The 17,157-nt window shown below is 54.6% G+C and overlaps 6 protein-coding genes across 6 annotated transcripts; 2 read left to right on the top strand and 4 right to left on the bottom strand.

Annotated features, from left to right (window-relative positions):
• Positions 1-603: 603 nt before the first annotated feature.
• On the bottom strand, positions 604-3,015 carry CONPUDRAFT_162111 (uncharacterized protein). The gene is made up of 6 exons (XM_007766275.1): positions 2,838-3,015; positions 2,495-2,758; positions 2,213-2,434; positions 1,730-2,157; positions 1,594-1,676; positions 604-1,538 (listed from the first exon to the last, which is right to left on the bottom strand). The coding sequence occupies exons 1-6, from the start codon at positions 2,970-2,972 to the stop codon at positions 730-732; spliced, it is 1,941 nt and encodes a 646-aa protein (XP_007764465.1). The 5' UTR covers positions 2,973-3,015; the 3' UTR covers positions 604-729.
• A 412-nt stretch (positions 3,016-3,427) lies between these two features.
• On the bottom strand, positions 3,428-5,691 carry CONPUDRAFT_116927 (uncharacterized protein; the record flags this gene model as incomplete). The annotated part of the gene is made up of 5 exons (XM_007766274.1): positions 5,532-5,691; positions 5,187-5,471; positions 4,913-5,134; positions 4,427-4,854; positions 3,428-4,319 (listed from the first exon to the last, which is right to left on the bottom strand). Exons 1-5 carry the CDS (start codon positions 5,664-5,666, stop codon positions 3,428-3,430), a joined length of 1,962 nt encoding a protein of 653 aa, XP_007764464.1. The 5' UTR covers positions 5,667-5,691.
• Positions 5,692-5,940: 249 nt separating this feature from the next.
• On the top strand, positions 5,941-7,257 carry CONPUDRAFT_149629 (uncharacterized protein; the record flags this gene model as incomplete). The annotated part of the gene is made up of 1 exon (XM_007766273.1): positions 5,941-7,257. The coding sequence occupies one exon, from the start codon at positions 5,941-5,943 to the stop codon at positions 7,255-7,257; it is 1,317 nt and encodes a 438-aa protein (XP_007764463.1).
• Positions 7,258-7,605: 348 nt separating this feature from the next.
• Positions 7,606-9,362, bottom strand: CONPUDRAFT_162108 (uncharacterized protein; the record flags this gene model as incomplete). The annotated part of the gene is made up of 5 exons (XM_007766272.1): positions 7,606-8,216; positions 8,274-8,356; positions 8,413-8,855; positions 8,902-9,126; positions 9,192-9,362. 5 exons carry the CDS (start codon positions 9,360-9,362, stop codon positions 7,606-7,608), a joined length of 1,533 nt encoding a protein of 510 aa, XP_007764462.1.
• Positions 9,363-11,028: 1,666 nt separating this feature from the next.
• Positions 11,029-13,201, bottom strand: CONPUDRAFT_116926 (uncharacterized protein). Its single transcript, XM_007766271.1, has 3 exons — positions 13,076-13,201; positions 12,721-12,924; positions 11,029-12,666 (listed from the first exon to the last, which is right to left on the bottom strand). Exons 1-3 carry the CDS (start codon positions 13,183-13,185, stop codon positions 11,430-11,432), a joined length of 1,551 nt encoding a protein of 516 aa, XP_007764461.1. The 5' UTR covers positions 13,186-13,201; the 3' UTR covers positions 11,029-11,429.
• Positions 13,202-15,108: 1,907 nt separating this feature from the next.
• CONPUDRAFT_79557 (uncharacterized protein) lies at positions 15,109-17,120 on the top strand. The gene is made up of 3 exons (XM_007766047.1): positions 15,109-16,809; positions 16,858-17,004; positions 17,067-17,120. The coding sequence occupies exon 1, from the start codon at positions 15,179-15,181 to the stop codon at positions 16,574-16,576; it is 1,398 nt and encodes a 465-aa protein (XP_007764237.1). The 5' UTR covers positions 15,109-15,178; the 3' UTR covers positions 16,577-16,809; positions 16,858-17,004; positions 17,067-17,120.
• Positions 17,121-17,157: the final 37 nt, after the last annotated feature.

Below are 17,157 nucleotides of genomic sequence, written 5' to 3'. Positions count from 1 at the left end.
GGCACTATTCGCTCACATGTCCACCAAGGTCGGTACGCACAACTGCGTCGGATCGTTACCGGTTTGGATCTACCTCGGTTTTACAGCGATTACGGTGGCATCATATTTTCCTGGTCTAGGTCAGTTTGTAAGCGTGCTGGACGCGGTACAACAGCAGCTGAGCGACAGATTGATGCAGAGACAGCTGTTTTGATGCTGGAAGAGGCTAGCACTTTTGATGAGCAGTATCCCAAGTGTCCGTTTGTGAATAATTCTAGTTGAACATGCCAGTGGAAACGTGAAGGGTTCGAAATTATCAATATTGATGTTCAAACCCCGGAGGCTTCAAGTGGGAGCAGGAGCAAAAGTTTGTGCGGCTGCACCGAAAGTGCTTGAGGTGATCGTGAGGGATTATGGTGTACGTGATGTCACTACCGACAAGCTGTTCGGAATTTCTACCTTGCAGAAAGTAGGCTTGATCTGCTGTCCATGTAACACATCGATACAGACCTTACTTGGACCTTACTTGAGATGGAGGAAGTTAAGTAATCTGAATCTGAAGGAAAAGAATGTTCTTTACTAATTTATCCCTCCTGGATGCGGCTCTACTGCAACAAGATGTTTCTGTCCTCGACATGTGAATAACCATTTATAGTGACATCTCTATCGTGTCATTATATTGACCTGTTCAATTACTTTGAATAATACAGAGAAATCAAGGATAGCAGAGTAGAACTTGTGAAAAAGAAGTTACACAAGTTGAAGTCCATCATTTGCGAGCTCAACGCGCCGTGTATTCTTTGCTTTAACTTCCGGATCTAGACCTTCCTCGTCTGGGATGTTTTCCGTAGCACTGACGGCGCTCGAGGCAAGGTGAAATGCCCGTTGATACTGCTTGAGATTTAGCGCCATCTGTGACGCATTCCCCAGAGCAATTACGAGCTGCTTCCGAGCGCCGCGTATGTCAGCTGCGTACACTCCCTCCGTATGCGTGTCCAGAGAAATCAACGCAGCAGCCAGCTCTGCAGCGCTCATGAACACGGCGCACGCGTGGTTGATGTCGTCGCCGTTGTCCCTCCTGTTCTTGAGCCGCTTGCGACCTTCTTCCAATCGTACGCGTACGCGATCCTGGGATATCTTGACGACGCGGCGAACGACGGCCGGATGCGTGATCTGCTGGACCTGCCTGAGCGATGTCGATGAGGCCAGCCCGATCGGCGCTTTCTTGAGCGCTTGGATGCCGTCGAGCGCTTTGCGCTGCGCGAGCACGGCGTACATACGCACGAGCGCGAGGGGTCCCAGGACGGCCTCGGTTGCGACGGGGGCAGGATACTCGGCAGTGGAGTTCGTGAAGTGCGTCCATATAGGGGAACGGAAGATTTCGTGCGCGTGTTCCATCGCGTTCATGGGATCGTCTGTGTCCTTCGAGGTGTCGACCTTGCGGCAGCCGAGATACGCGATGTGTAAGAGAGACTCGATCTGAACGTTGGTGATGCCGCAGATGTCCGCTGCGTGGGTGAGGGTGACGATCAATCGTAGGGTGGATATGAGGGAAATGCCTGCAGATTGTAATGGCTTATATAAAACAGTGACGGGATCAGGCGTTGAACTCACCACGGTATTCAAATAACCTAGCGAAGGCTTGTTCGTCTGGGGGGACGCTCGCACCATAATCACGTTCTACTGTAGAAAAAAACCTACATGGTGAACATTAGTATCGCCTATATCGGGTGAATGACCTGAACCGAACCTCTGAACCTTCAATACGTCCTCTTCCTGGATGTGCATCCATACCTCAATGAGCCTGTCAACCCAGCCTTGGCGTGACGTGAAGATGGTCATCGCTTGTGACATGGCCTTCCACTCTTGTGTCTTGAACGCCTTGTCCGACGGATTGGCGAATCCAGGAATTATGTGCATCGGCCACTGGAAAATAAGTGTCAGTACCTCACAGGCTACCGAGTCTGTCTGGGTCTCTGGGTACCAAGCCTCCCTGCTAAGGATCGCGCAATCGAACAGAAGATCGAGGACATGGGGTTTCTTCTTGAGAATATCCAGACAGAAGCTTCGCGATTGAGGCGATGATGTACACAGGAGACCGTGTGCGGTCCAGAGAGCGCTCTCCTGGGTCACGGCATAGAATCTTGGCGCGTATTTGAGAGAGAAGTCTGGAGGAACCTACGGAACAGGCAAAAGGTGGGCGTTGAGAGGCGAGGAGCTGTGTGAATCTTACAAAAGGTGAATCCATGAACATTTGGCTCTGCCAAATCGTTGACGAGTCACGCATCTGAGCAATAGCGTGATCCGGTCCGGTGAGACTGTACGAGCAAACACCTTCAATGATGTCGGCAGCCGTAGATGGGGACACCCTCTCCCCTAAAAAAGATTCTCCAGCAAGCAGACGAAAAGTGTTGATAGACACCTGACGCATTAGACAGAGATGGTGTCCTAACAGCTAAACAGGCGGATGGTGATCACTCAACGAAGTTACGATATCAGCAATGGAAGTACCCACTTTAAGGCAAACGTCAATGACTCCCTCTTGCAACATCGCGTCCAGCAGACTCCGACGTTCAGACAGATTTCCCGTGCGCATTAAGGCGCAGAGAGCCCACAGCGCGTTGTGTTGAGATTTGTATCTCTCTTGCGGTTCGTGGGGACCAGGGTACTCTTGTCGTGCAATCGCGATCATTGTGCTCACGAGGCCAGCTTTGATGCATGCGTTGGCAAAGGGGCTGAAGCGAGCACTGTTTCCCTTTAGTTCATGCTTGATCGCGGTCTGTAACGGTCTGTAAGTGTACAGCGACAACATTTTGATCAAAGAAACGAGATAAGGCGTAAAAGAAGGATCCACGTACAGTATAGTTATAGATGAAGCCGAGGTCCTCGCGTGGATTGACCAGTCTCGCGAATGCTTTCTTGAGGATCTCGGATCGTTGGGGTTCGGGTGCGTGGAAAGATGATCGCACGGCCTGTTCCGAAAAACCGTTCATTGTTCCAATGGAGGTCTTGGACTTGACTCCACGCGCAAGTTCTTAACAGACGGGAGGAACAAGTAGCCAAGCTCGGCACCACGCAAGATGTTAGCTGGCCTTGACGATATCGGCAACTGCCGATCCGCGCTTGTCTCCGGTAAGTTGCCCACTCTAGTCCTCGGTAGCTGGAGAAATGGTCAGCGTGAGCTAATCGCAGCTCCAGAATAATTAAACCCATCATTCAATTATGATATTTGCACTACGAGTGACGTGAAGAGCTCCCGTGTGCCACGAAAGGCACTAATCAAAAGGATACAGCATTCTTTTACGCAGAAAAACGTTGTCTTGCTTCGCTTCTGAGATCTGATGCTCTAGCTCAGCTATTGGGAGAAGATTTATTTCGTTGAGCAACGAGCACGAAGGCAAACGAAGGGTCGAAGAATAAATCGCTCCTATTAGCTGTAAGGTATTCATTACTGGCGTTGAAGTGCGGCATACGCATTATTCACACGTCTCTTGTTCTTCTCCATGATCTCCAAGGATAGACCCTCTTCCTCTGGTATATTCTCCGCTGCACTGACCGCACTTGATGCTAGGTGAAACGCCCGTTGGTGCCGCCCCATATTGAGCGCCATCTCAGAGGCATTCCCCAGGGCAATCACGAGTTGTTTCCGTGCCCCGAGTACCTCAGCAGCATACGCTCCATGTGTATGATTGTCTAAGGCAACCAACGCAGCCGCGAGTTCCGCTGCGCTCATGAACGTCGCGCATGCGTCGTTGACGTCGTAATCGTTATTTGTCCTCGTACGGTGGCGCTCCCGGCCCTCGTCCATCCGCGTGCGGAGACGCAACTGCGAGATTTTGATGGCCCGGAGGATGATATCAGGATGCGTAATCTGCCGGATATGCTTGAGTGACGTCGTCGAGGACAGACCGCTAGGAGGCTTTTTCAGCGCTGGAATTCCATCCAGAGCCTTACGCTGAGCCAGGACAGAGTACATGCGCATGAGCGCGGTTGGGCCAATAACCCACTCTGGCGCAACAGAGACTGGGCTCTCGACGGATGTGTTCATGAATGTGGCCAGCGGAGGCGGGCGAAAGATCTCCTGAGTATTCTCGACCGCAGCAATGGGATCTTTCCCGGCTACGGAATCTCTAGCCTTACGACACCCCTGGTAAGCAATGTGCAGAAGGGACTCTACTTGGGCGTTTGAGATGCCGCAGACATCGGCAGCATGGGTAAGAGTGGTAATCAGTCGTAGGATGCATGCCCGCGCGGCACCTGTGAATGTTAGGTCTGGGATGGACGACTCTGGAATGATAGGACGGCTCACCACGCGATTCAATGACTTGGATAACATCGTCCTCTCCTGGGGGCACGGCCGCACCGTAATCATCGCCTACTGATTCGTACCACCTGTCCGATATAACAAGATCAGCAAATTTTAGGGAGAATGTGATACAAAACTTACTGGGTAATTTTCCGGAAGTCTTCTTCCTGCATGCGCAACCACACCTCTACAATTTTCTCGACCCAGTCTCGACGAGAGGTAAGGATGGACATCGCCTGAGACAACGCCTTCCAGTCCTGCGACTTAAATGCCTTGTCCACAGGGCTGGCTGCGCCCGGTATGATGTGATCTGGCCACCGAATTAACAGGACCATTATCTCGCAGGTGACCGACACGATCCTTGTCTCCGGGTACCATGGCTGCCGGTCTATAATCGCACAATCGAACAAAAGGTCAACGATCTGCGGCCTTTTCTTCAGGATATCGGCGCAAAATCTTGGTGGATGGGCTGAAGACGTGCACAGGATACCGTGGATGACCCAAATGGCACTTTCTTGGCATATAGAGTAAACTCGAGAGCAATATCTGGCGCACTCGTCCGTGGTTAGCTGTGAATTGGAACATGGCTTAGCTTCTTTCACATGTAAAAAACAGTGTATGCCTTACGTTGGTTCGGTCCACCATCATCTGGCTCTGCCATGTTGTCTCAGGAGCCGTCAACTGGTCAATGAAGTGATCTGACCCCATAGATATGTATAGACAAACAGCTTCAATGGTGTCAGAAGCGACAGATGAGGAGACCTTTTCTCCAAGGAAGGATTCTCCGGAGAGGAGACGTAACACGTTGATGGAGAGTTGTTGCATGAGACATAGCTGGTGTCGAAGGAGCTGAGTAGAGCGCATATTTAGCAAGGATCGAACAATCCAGAGAGGTAATCACCTGCAAGCATAAACCCACGACATCCTCCTGCAGCATCATGTCCAATAATGTTCTCCGTTCGGACAGATTGCCTGTCCGCATCATCTCACACAGACTCCACAAAGCGTGGTATTGAGCAATATACCGGTCTTTTGGCGTATTTTCGTTCGGCCACACCTCTCGCGCAACTGTCACCATTGTGCGCACTATGCCTGCCTCGAGGCATGCCCTGGTGAAAGAGGTAAAGCCAGATACAGATGCGTTGTTTGGGGAGAAGGCTGCTCCAAACTCGGTTTTGATCGCAAACTGTCGATTTTTAGATCATGAGTCAGATCGTTGCTGGGTAGAGTCTCGAAAAACACTGACAGTATAGGTCTTGACAAACATCGGGTCCTCGCGGGGGTTGATCAGCCTGGCAAACGCCCTCTTGAGATTTTGAGATCGCTGAGGTTCGGGTACACGAAAGGTTGGGTATATGTCATATGCTGACAATCCTGCCATTGTCGCATATGTAGGCGAGATCGACCTGACAGACAAGGACCGTTAAATGCTCTGACAAACACGACTTGAGCACAACAAGATTCCACCCAAGGAGGGAGAAACCCCGGAAATACAGATTACCGCCGGCAGCACCGATCCGAGTGCCGGTCCTCAACGCGGCGCATGCTATGTGCCAGCTCAACGTCCTCTGCCTCCCGACACGTACGTGCAAACTCTGGTGAAGTACTAGTGTTGTGCCTTCAACCCCACAGGACGTACTGAGACTTTAGCAGCTATGCCTCGCAAAAAGATTGCCAAGAAAACAAACACTTCTGGTCCTGACGCCGCGACCACCATTGATTCAAGCAACCAACTGAGTGTTGTTTTGCTGGATGACACTGCCGGCATCCGACGGTTTGCTAATGACGTGTCTGTCGTGAGTCGCGATCTGGATCAAGTCCTAACAACTTTAAAAACAAAACTCCAGATTACCACACACGCAGCGCCGAAGAGATTTATCTCTGCCGTAGAACGCCTACCTGTGGAAAGTCTCTCAAAGATATTCATCTTGACCCGACCTCGACCGAAGATTGAACATATCGATCATTACTTTGGCACTCTCGACGAGGGGTTTGGTGTATCTTTTAACGCATCACAGGTCTGTAGGCGCTGGAGAAGTATTGCGCTCGATCTCCCACGCCTGTGGACCCCTATACATCTTATCGGGTCTCAGGCAACATTGAAAAGCAAGTTAGAGCCGCAGCTCACGATGCTCTCAAGAACCGCGTCCTTACCCGTCTACCTTGTTGTGGGCATTCCCTCGGTCAATGTTCAATTCTTAAACCGATGCGAGAAAGGTCTTCTATCGACCTTCGAGGAACGCTGCAAAGGGATAGACATATACGCCGTGCAAGACAAGAAAAAGAACACCGTCTCTTTCCCGTATACAAAGATACGAGGGCTTCTTTCTCGGTTCGACAAAGTGGAGAAGCTCATGCTCATAGGTTTCGACTTTGACACCGATCTGACAGCTCCATTTACGAGCTGGCGCAACCTCACACACCTTCACGTACGACTGTGTTCCCAGAACAGCGTCCAAGTGTTTTGCTCCTTTTCCATCCCTCGCTTGAACGTGCTGGTCCTTGAGCTGGATCGAGGGACGATTCTTCCGGATCTAGCGTCGATTTCATACAGCTATCCTAACCTCACGGATTTCTTCATATGTGGTCAATTCAGCCAGCGATCAGAGCCGCTCTACCATTCGCAGATCGAACGACTTGCCGTCATTCGCGCTGGTGCCCGCGGATGCTCATTCCTACTGGACACAGCCATCGTTCCCTCCCTTACGGAGCTCGCCGTCTCTTTTGACAGCAACACGGAAAACCTCGTGGCCGGACTGGTATCGCGTTCAGAATGCCGCCTCCGTCGACTAGGACTTGCCAGCTACGCTCTCATGGTGGATGGTAGTGGGGAAGAGCGATGCACTCAGATTAGTGAAAGGCTCGCTGTCCCGATCGTCGAATGCGACGCCGACTGGTGCACCATGAAGATGATGAGAGACCTGAAGACGCGATGGTATGAGCAGGAGTACGTTATGTCTCCCTACAGCTAGGATGTAATGGTATGACAACTGCATTGTTAATATCTTTGCTCGTACTGTAGAGTTGGATGTTATGAGATAAATTTAGTGCGTACTGTATTGGAGTCTGGTGCGTTGATACAAGTTGGAAAGTAGTCAGGCTGCCAGATTGACACGGCGAGTTCCTGCAATGACATGCAGCGATTATCCATTTCAATCTCGCAGCCCGGGTTATGCGTGGGTCAGTGGTCATCTCTTTTCGCGAGTTGGACGCGTCAATATATCGTGAACGCTACCCGCTCTGAGTCATCCCACATGTTCGTCATTCACCAGGCGGTGCCCGACAGAGGATTAGGAGCCACGAGAAACCTGACTGATACCTTAGTGTATCTTACCCTTCGATTTGTCGTTTGAGACAAGCGAGGTGTCAAACGCAATAAGTGCAGCCGCCAGCTCTGCTGCGCTCATGAACATGGCGCACGCATCGCGGATTTCCACACTGTTATTCTCGATGGCTGCAAACCGCTGACGGCCCTGGTCTAGTCGCATCTCCACGCACAACTGCGATATGGAGATAACACGGCGGATGATGTTTGGGTGTGTTATCTGCTGTATATGCCGCAGTGACGTAAACGAAGAAAGGCCATTTGGAGGCTTCTGTAGCACCTGAATGTCGTCCAAAGCTCCGCGCTGCGCAAGTACGCTGTACAAGCGTACTAGCGCAGTCGGGCCGAGGACATACTCGGGTGCGATATAGAGCGGGCTCTCGAAATCTGCGTTCGTGAGCACAGTCCATTCCGGCTGGCGAAAGAGCTCTTGGGGGTCCTCGATCACAACAGAAGGATCTCCGTCGAGCACGGTGCCACCGACTTTGAGGCAGCCTGAGTAGGCAATGTGTAAGAATGACTCGATCTGGGAATTTGAGATGCTGCAGACATCAGCAGCATGTGTGAGAGTGGTGATCACACGGAGGAGGCAAAGGCGAACGATTTCTGCGAGTGACGAGCAAGGTGAGCTGAGGTGGGATGGTGGGAAGAATCAGTCCCTACCTCGCTTTTTGAGTAAAAGGTTAAAGTCTCTGTCTTTCTGCGTAACCATCGGACGGTGATCGACAAACATGTTATCCCATTGCCTATATAAAGGGACGCTGTCAGCGAGAATAGATAATAGAGGAGAAGCATTCCCCACCGGCGAACTCTCTGCATATCCTCCTCCTGGTCATGCATCCACACTTCGATGATCATATCGACCCAGTCCGGACGTGACGTGAGAATCGTCAGTGCTTGTGACATGGCTTTCCAAGAGTGTACTATGAAACCTTTGTCTGAGGGACCGTTAACATCTGGGACGACGTGGTCTGGCCAACGAAATAGCAGGGCGAGCGTTTCGCAGGCAATCTGAGCGATTAAAGTCTCCGGGTACATGGCAGGGCGTTCGAGAATTGCGCAATCAAATAGGTTGTCGAGGATCCGCGGTCGTTTCCTGAGGATTTCGAAACAGAACTCCGGGGGCTGTGGTGGCGACGTGCGCAAAATACCGTGCATAATCCACGCAACGCTTTCTTGGCACATGGAATGAGACCGAGTACAGTCCTTGACACAATTCTCCGTGCCCATCTGTGAGGTGTAGGGCTAAGAGACGCAATGTTTAACGTATATTCAAAGAAAGGAGTCTTACGGTAGTAGGTCTCTCCAGTAACATCGGGCTCTGCCATGTCGTTTCAGGATCGAGAACTTGATTAACGATTCTATCCGGCCCAGTGTAGATGCATACGGAAACCGCCTCCGTAATCTCAGCCACCGTTGCTGGAGTAACATATTCGCCGAGGAAGGATTTTGTAGAAAGCGAGCGTATGACTTTGAAAGCCGTCTGCTGCATGACGCATAGTAGATGCCTCAAAAGCTGGAGAGAAAGCCCGCAGTGATGAGCCATTCAGCCAAATGTGACCCGACCAAAGCGCCGCTCACCTCAAGGCGCAAGTTCACAATCCCCTCTTGCAACATGCTCTGCAACACTTCCCTTCTCTCAGACGCATTTCCCATGCGCATCAAGTCGCAGAGCCCCCAGAGGGCATGAACCCGAGCAAAGTTTCTATCTGGCGCGGACTGTGACCACTCCTGTCGTGCGACGGCGATCATTGTTTCAACCACACCTGCGTTGAGGCATGATCTAGCAAACGGGGTGAGGTGGAGCCGAGGTCCTTTGCAATGTGAAAAAACCCCTCTGAAAATTTGCCTGATCACAGTCTAGAGAAAGTAATTATCGAATGAGCGAATTGGACAGGAGTGCGCACTGTGTAGGTTTTGACATATATTGGATCCTCACGAGGATCCACAAGCCTTGAAAACGCTGATTTAAGATCCTGAGATAGGTGCGGCTCTTGTTTCCGGAACGTCGACAGTATCTCTCCTTGAAGCTTGAGGTGCATCATGATTGTCGTATTGACAGAGCCAGGGACAAACCCGGTATCGTCTAGCTCCTATCTCGGCAATTACCGCTTTGCAATTTGGGGATGAAGCGATGACAGGAAACATCTGCTTATGAGCTAAAAGTGCGCCTGGGGGTTCTAAGGTTTGACCGGTTAGGTACAGTCCAGGAGGGCTGAACGTAACCCCGCATCTCGTTCAGAAAGATAATGATCATACCCCATCAGCCTTCTAGACATCCTTCGCCGTGAGTTATAAGTCTGTTCCATTCGTTCTGTATGTTTTGATAATTGAGCCACCGTGGACATTGAATCAGACGCTTAACGACTCAAGACTCCGGGACACAAGCCGAATATATACAGCCCTCCAGTGCTCAGATAGCCACTCCAATGCGCTAATTGGCCTTATGTTAGAACAAAGCTTCTTCGATGCACTATCGTATCATCCCAGCGTACGCATCGCCGAAATTGCCAAAACGAGCTAAACTCAACCCTCAGAATTATGAGCAAGCCGAAGAACGAGTTGCAGCAGCCTTGGCTTCATTGAGTCCTGCGGCATCTGCGTGCGACTTGAACTTCGAGGGTCTCCTTGCTCGGAACGCGTGGACGGTATAAGGGAGCGAAATAGGGTATCGCGCCCTTGAGACGCCGCGTGCGTCGTGTGGGCAGTAACAAGTCGCTATAGAACACAGGCGGACGCCGGGAGGGGGCAACAAGCTGGTAAGGGCCTCAAGCCTGAAGGCCTGAGGCCAAGGTCAGATGCGAAGTTTGAGGCAGAAGCAAGGCAGGAAAAAGCAGCTCCCGCCGTTGATGCGTCTCGAGCCTCGAGGCAAACATCGGTAAACAAGTCACTGCCCCAGTTAACGTTCCGATTCAGACACAGACATAGACATAACGAAACGTCGCTCGTCCTCGATCGGGTATATATTGCACATGTGTTGAAACGTCGACTTCTGTTGCTGCCCGCAGTACCTGCATTAACACTTGCGTTCGGTACAACATACCAACTTAACCAGCGCGATGAAACTTACGCTCAGCAATATCTGAGATAGCGCACTGCAGCTTTCAACTTTTGATAAACACAAAACCATCAAAAAAAAAACGAAAGATCAGAAAGGAAGAGGAAGAAGAGATAAGCAAAACGTCGATCAGACACAAACTCAAGAAACAGAAAAACAAAAAACAGTAATCGAAAAACTCTTCAAAAAGAAGGAAAAAAAAACAGGAGAATAACGTTGTGTACTGTAGTAGCAGTAATAAAACGGTCGAGCGTGCGGTAAGCTTTCGGTACTGGTAATGGTAATATTGCTTGTTACTTATTCTTGTTACTTGTTGTTCTTGTTCGGTGCGAGTCAGACGTCTATAAAGCAGTCAGGGGCCTTTCGGAGTGAACGGGTATAGGCCGGGGGGGGAACACGATGAAAAACCAGAACGGGAACGCGCGAGCAGGAGGCGGGAGGCGGGGGGCGAACGGGGGCTAAGGCTAGGGCTAGGGCTAAAGGAGCGATAAAACAAAGCAAAGAGCGTGGGTGGGCGGGCGGGTGGATGTCGTACAGAGGTCATGCGTAATACTGTAATAAGCGGGGGCATTTCAAACTCAAACAAGGAAAGGCAGAAGATTAAGCGGAAACGAAAAAAGCAGAAGAAGAAAAACACACATGAAGAAAGGCGGAAGAAGACAAAGATATCAGAGGTAATCGACAATCCGTCACAAGATCAAACGCAGAAAAGGGGCAGGAAGTTCTTGACCACAAGAAAGGCCCAAGACCTCAGCACACGCTCACATCCGATGATGCTCGCCCTCCGGCGGCCCCGGCGTCGGCGTGCGCGACGGGAACGGCGACCCGTACGGCGCGTGCAGATACCGCGACGTCGCCTCCGTCTGCGCGAAATAATGCTCCCGCTCCCGCCTATCGTCCTTGCTGCTCTCGCTCCCGTCCCCGAGCAGCGCGCTCGCCAACGCGCGCGGCGAGCCAAACGGCGATCCGCTCTTGCGCTTCGCTGACGAGCCGGGCGCGATGTGCCCGATGATGGGGTCGTCCGGGCCCACAGGCGTCTCGGGGAAGAACGAACCCGAACCCTTGCCGCCGCCCATACCGCCCTTCACACCCGCAAGCACATACTGCTCGCCGTCCTTGCCCGACACCGATGTACCCGCCGCAGCATGCGCAGACGCCTGCTCGGGCTGGTTGTACATCCACGTCGCGGCGAGCACCGTGCTCGCGCCGATGACGAACGACGGTGTGATGCGGAAGTGGAACAGCGCGACGGAGGCGAGGAACGAGAGCACGATCGAGAGCGACGTCGCGAACCCCTTGAGGATGTTGTCGCTGTACTTGATCACCACCGCCGTGATGAGCCCGCCCAGCACCTGGATGATCACCGTCGCCCACGCCCAGCCGCCAAAGTTCCGCAGCAGCCCACCGATCACGCCCGTGCTCGCCGCGGGGCCACCTAGATGCGCGGCGGCGGCAGCAGCAGCGGCGGCCGCGGCCGACGGGCGGTTGTACAGGATGGGCAGGATGCACGGGACGAGCGAGAAGAGCGACAGCTGCACATTGCGCACCCACAGATCCGCCTTGCTCCCCTTGAGCACCATCTCAAAGTACACGCCCGCGAGGCCGGACGTGAAGCACGCGGCCGTGACCGCGCCGAAGCCCTTGACCGGGTTCATCACATGCACATGGTGCACCGGGCTGTTCTCCTCCGCGCTCCCCACCGCCGCCTTCACCGCCTTCGCCGCGGCGCCGCCCGTGCTTGAGTTCGTCGCGGTCGTCTGCACCTGCACGATCGCGACGCCGATCGCGAGGAACAGGAGCGAGAGCCACTTGGTGCCCGTCAGCCGCTTGCGCAGCATCGCGACGCTGAACGCGGCCGTCGTGAGGATCTTCATCTGGTACGCGACCTGGAAGCTCGCGACGGGCAGATTCCCCACCGCGACGAACTGCAGCGAGTTCTGCACGACGTACAGGATCGCAGGAATGGAAAGCTTCCAGCAGTCGTGGCTGAACACCTCGCTGCACACGCGGCGCCACGCCTTGCTCCACGGCATGAACGCGTTGATGGTCGACAGCGTCGAGGAGCGGCGGGAGGAGGAGATGGTCTGCAGCTCGTGCGCGCGGTGGATAGCGATGAGGAGCGAGATGGAGCCCTTGAGGAGCTCGCACATGAGCACGGCGGACGCGGGCGAGTACGAGAGGTGCGGCGGCGTGGAGACGCGCGAGTAGTGCATCACGATCGACAAGGCCGCGTTTTGGATCGCGAGCGTGAGTAGCCTGTGGACACGTCGCGAAACATTGCGCGGAGAGATTAAAGTAAGCCGAGATTCGTTTCATGAATTTTTGGTTGTCAGGACGCTGGCACCACCAGCGCCGGGGAGGCGGAGACAAGGGGGAGGAGAAGCAAGATGAGACGCGAGACACTCACGACACGTATTTGAGCGGGAGCCCCAATATTGACGGTCCCGAGGACGGCGGGGCTGGTGAGCTGGACAGTTCTGGAGGAATACCGTTCGCCCCCGAGGGTGAACTGAGCATGAGCGCGGGTGGCTTTGGACTGCTTCCGTTTGAGGACGGCAGAAGCGGTGCTAGGCGCGGGCTGGAGCCGGTCATGCCTGCTGCGAGGTTGGAGGACGAGGTGGAGGCCCGCACGGAGGGGTAGGCGCGTTGATACACGTTCTGACTTGACATGGTTGGGTATGCGGAAGACAGGTGGTGGAAGAAAACAGCGTGTGGATTGACGCTGGAAGAGTCGACGGAACGACTAGCCGATGAGCTAGCTGCAGTGCAGGCGGTTGTTAGAGAATGATGAATGGGGGAGTGTTGCTTGGTGGTGGATAAGGTTGGCGTGCGAAGGGGCGTCTCCGTCTCGCACTGCCAGGGCGGAGCGTTGGACGACGATGGAGCTTGGAAGGGCTTATTAACGCGAGGTGTATTTTATCCTGCTCGTGAGTCTTGAGTGGCCATAAGGATTTGAATTAGTTTGATCCACAGCATGAAGCACAGGTTGAACGGGCATACCTATACGATGTAGGAAGTGCTATGAAGTTTGCTCCGGTGGACACGTCGCCGAACAGTGTTAAGGACAACCGTGACCGTACTGGAAGACGAGCTGGAGGTTGAGAGTGGGTGAGCAACATGGTGGGAGACAAAGACCAGATAGAGGACGAGAAAAGAGACACACCGAGGAACGGAGAAGTGGACGAGAAAGGTCGAGGAGTGGTCGGCAGCGGGGATGGCAAGCCGGCGCGGCTGCATAGCAAATTATCAGCCATGCCGCGTGCTCGTTCACACGGTTGCCTCACCTCCAACTTCTTGCAGCTGTCGAGACGCTTGGAGCTACCAGATCTATGGCGAGGGGCGAGGGGGAGAGTGGAGTGGACGAGGGGGTGGACGAGGAAAGAGAGGCGCTGCGGAGGGGAGGAGGAAGGCTCAGAGGCGAAGAGACGACTTAAGGTGACACCGCAACACTTGAATTTGGGCGTCTCTCGGCTAGCCGCTTGATCGCACTCCCCATCACTAAAAACATTACTACCCAATAACGTACTAGCTACACTTCGTTTCATCATCACCGCGCACGTTTCTCGACTCATTGCACCTCCCAGGAGGCGAACGGCTCATACACACGACCCCAGCTCATACGCCGACGTGGGGACACACGGAGAATTGCATAAGAATAGTAAAAGGCGAAATACGACGATGAGCTCATAAGGTGCCACGAGTGTATCAACATCTATCTCTGTCTACCTTGCCCGCCAGCGCACTCCTCCAGACGCAGATGCTAGATAGATAACAGGACCTGTGGATGCAAATCATTCAGTACACCTTCGCAACGGAGCCGAGATAAAAGTGAAACGACGCGGACGCGAACACCTCAGCCTCGCCTTTACTTCTCCATCCACACCCATCTGCGACACATCCGTCTTTCGTATGAGAGCGGCAGTCTGCACCCTCCCAAAGGGACCCTCCAGAAAATGAAGGGCGGGTTGTGTTCTTTTACCAGGTTTATCTTCCTCGGTGCTCGCGCCACTTTTGTTGCCAACCAGTATCTCAGAAAGAACGACTCACATTGCTACCGTATGCGTACAGCCTGCTACGTACTCTAGAGGGATGCGACAAAGGAGCAGAGAAAGGGGAAAAGAGAGGAGGGGGGAGAAGAGGAATGTGGGCGACCACAGGTGATCCAGCGTCCTGGCCCCTCGACCAGTGGGAGGAGCTCAGCTTAGATTGTTTTTCAGCCGCGCCTGTACGTTTTCCTCTGCGACGTTTGTCTGGACCGTTTATCCGTGGCGCATGCGCAAGGGCGGAGGATAGACAGTAATTTGGACGTCGGGAAATTTTGTGAAGAGACGACGACGCGTGAGCGCGTTTTGTTGGTGCCCCGGCCAAATCCGGGCGGGGATTGAATGGCCTGCCGAGCCACCGCCGATAGCTCCCGCTGAAATTCTGCAGTCGCTTGACGTCGACGCGCTCGTCCTCCTCGTCCTTCTCCTCGACATCTCACTGCCTAAACACTACAAGAAACCTAGGCATGTCACTCGCGGGTTACGTTCCCAAATTCGTACCGGGGAACTCACCCTTCGGTGCCCTCCTCAAACAATCCAAATTCTCGTCTTTCGACCCACAAATCGCCCAGCTCTACACCTCCTACGGCGGACACGTTCACCGCGGCGACTTCGGCCTCAAACGCCCCATAGGTGTGCGCAAGCGCGGCGCCGCCGTCACCGTCAAGAGGGTCGATTCGCACGAACAGCAGACCGAGTGGAACAGCGCCGAGACGCAGGCCGCGTTCGTGCGCAACTTTGACGACGCGCGCGTGCCTGCGCGGGAGGACCCGTATGCGGCGGAGCGGAACAGCATCTTCGGCACAATAAGGGGCGGAGGCGAGGCGCTCGAGGCGTTCCACGTCGACTCGGAGTTCGCGCCGAACGAGAGCGACCCCGCGCGGTGGACGCTGCCCGCGCTCAAGAACCCCGGCGCGATGAAGAACGGCCAGTTCCGCAAGCACGAGGACGCGCTCCGCCGCAGACGCACGGCGGGCGACTTTTCCGCGTTCGCGAAGGAGCACTTCCGCGGCAAGGGCGTCGCTCCGCCCACCGCCATCACCCCCTTCAGTTCACCCTCATCTGGCTCAAAGTCAAAGTCAAGCAAAGCAGACAACATCGACCTCTACACCCTCGCCAACGACCACTTCGAGACATGGTACAGCCGCTACGGCCGCCAGCGTGCGCGCGCACAGCGCAGCGACCCCAGCTCGCGCCTCCTGCTGCCCGTCCCGCACGCCGAGCGCGGCCTCTCATACGCGCACGTCCCGGCGCTGCAGACCTTCCTCACCGTCGGCCCGCGCCGGGGGCGCATCATCGACAGCCTCAGCGGCACCGAGCGCGGGCGCGAGAAGGCGCTCGTCGCGTCCTACGCGCGCTACACGGGCGTCGTCAAGCGCGAGGGCGGCATGGCGAGCGCGCGCGCGGTCGAGTGGGACGCGCTCGCACCTTCTTCCTCTGGTTCACCCAATGCCGGCGCCGGCGCAGGGCACAATGGCGAGACGATGCTGCGCGTCGCGCGCGCTACGCTGACTGATTCACCGAGCGTCGTCGGGCGCACGCGCCAGGGGCTCAAGAAGGCCAAGATCACAATGGAGCTCCACGTGTGGGGCACCGGCGTGCTGCACGAGCGCTCGAACGACTTCCGGCCTGGCTCGCGCAAGTACGTCGCCGCCGAGCCCGCGGGCGTTGCAGCGCCCGCCTCGGTGTGGGGCCGTGCGGGTGTGCGCGAGGCGTCGGCGGCGCTCATCCGGCAGAGGATGGCGGCGCGCCTCGGCGGTGATGGTAATGGGGGGCAACAGACCACCGGCGGTGATTCGCGGGTGACGCTTGGGATTTTGGAGGGGATTGTTAGGGGGGACTCGGAGTCGCAGGGCCCGGTCTAATAGGTTGCATGCTAATTGCTCGTATACGTAGAGCCTAGACATATCATCGTACATCCATACGCAATATTACGCTACTTTCTGCTTCGTCAGATGCTCGGATGGCCAAGCTAGGCGAGAGGGAATGCTAGGGCTAGCTAGCTGTTAATGATGGCTAGTATCGCCTTTTTCGCGTCGCCATTGTGCTCGATGAGGATCTTCTCCGCCTGCGCGAGGGGCATGTCGAACTCCTTGATCTAGGGCGTGTCAGCGTTTCTGGCTGTAGAGTGGCGGTTACGACGCACCAGGAGCAGCATGTCCTCCTTCTTCACAACGACCGACGTGTCTTTGGGGGGCTTTGGCGGCTTGCTGGGGCCAGACGAGAGCACGGCGCGGATGGCCTCGTCCATCTTGCCCTTGGAGAAGGTGTAGTCCCCGTGGTCATTTGCGAACTGCACCAAGCGGGGGAGCCGTTAGAGAGCGAGGAGAGGGGTGTGTAAAGGGACCAACTTGCCTGTGCGATGACCTCTGGCTCTGGCCGGCCGTTCATCATGTCGGGGCGTGTGGTCGAGGGGTAGAAAGGGGATGGTGAGCAAGGCGTCTTG

This window comes from Coniophora puteana (genome assembly GCF_000271625.1).
Source record: "Coniophora puteana RWD-64-598 SS2 unplaced genomic scaffold CONPUscaffold_2, whole genome shotgun sequence".
Classification (NCBI taxonomy): domain Eukaryota; kingdom Fungi; phylum Basidiomycota; class Agaricomycetes; order Boletales; family Coniophoraceae; genus Coniophora; species Coniophora puteana.
This window is presented reverse-complemented; position numbering and strand designations above follow the sequence as displayed.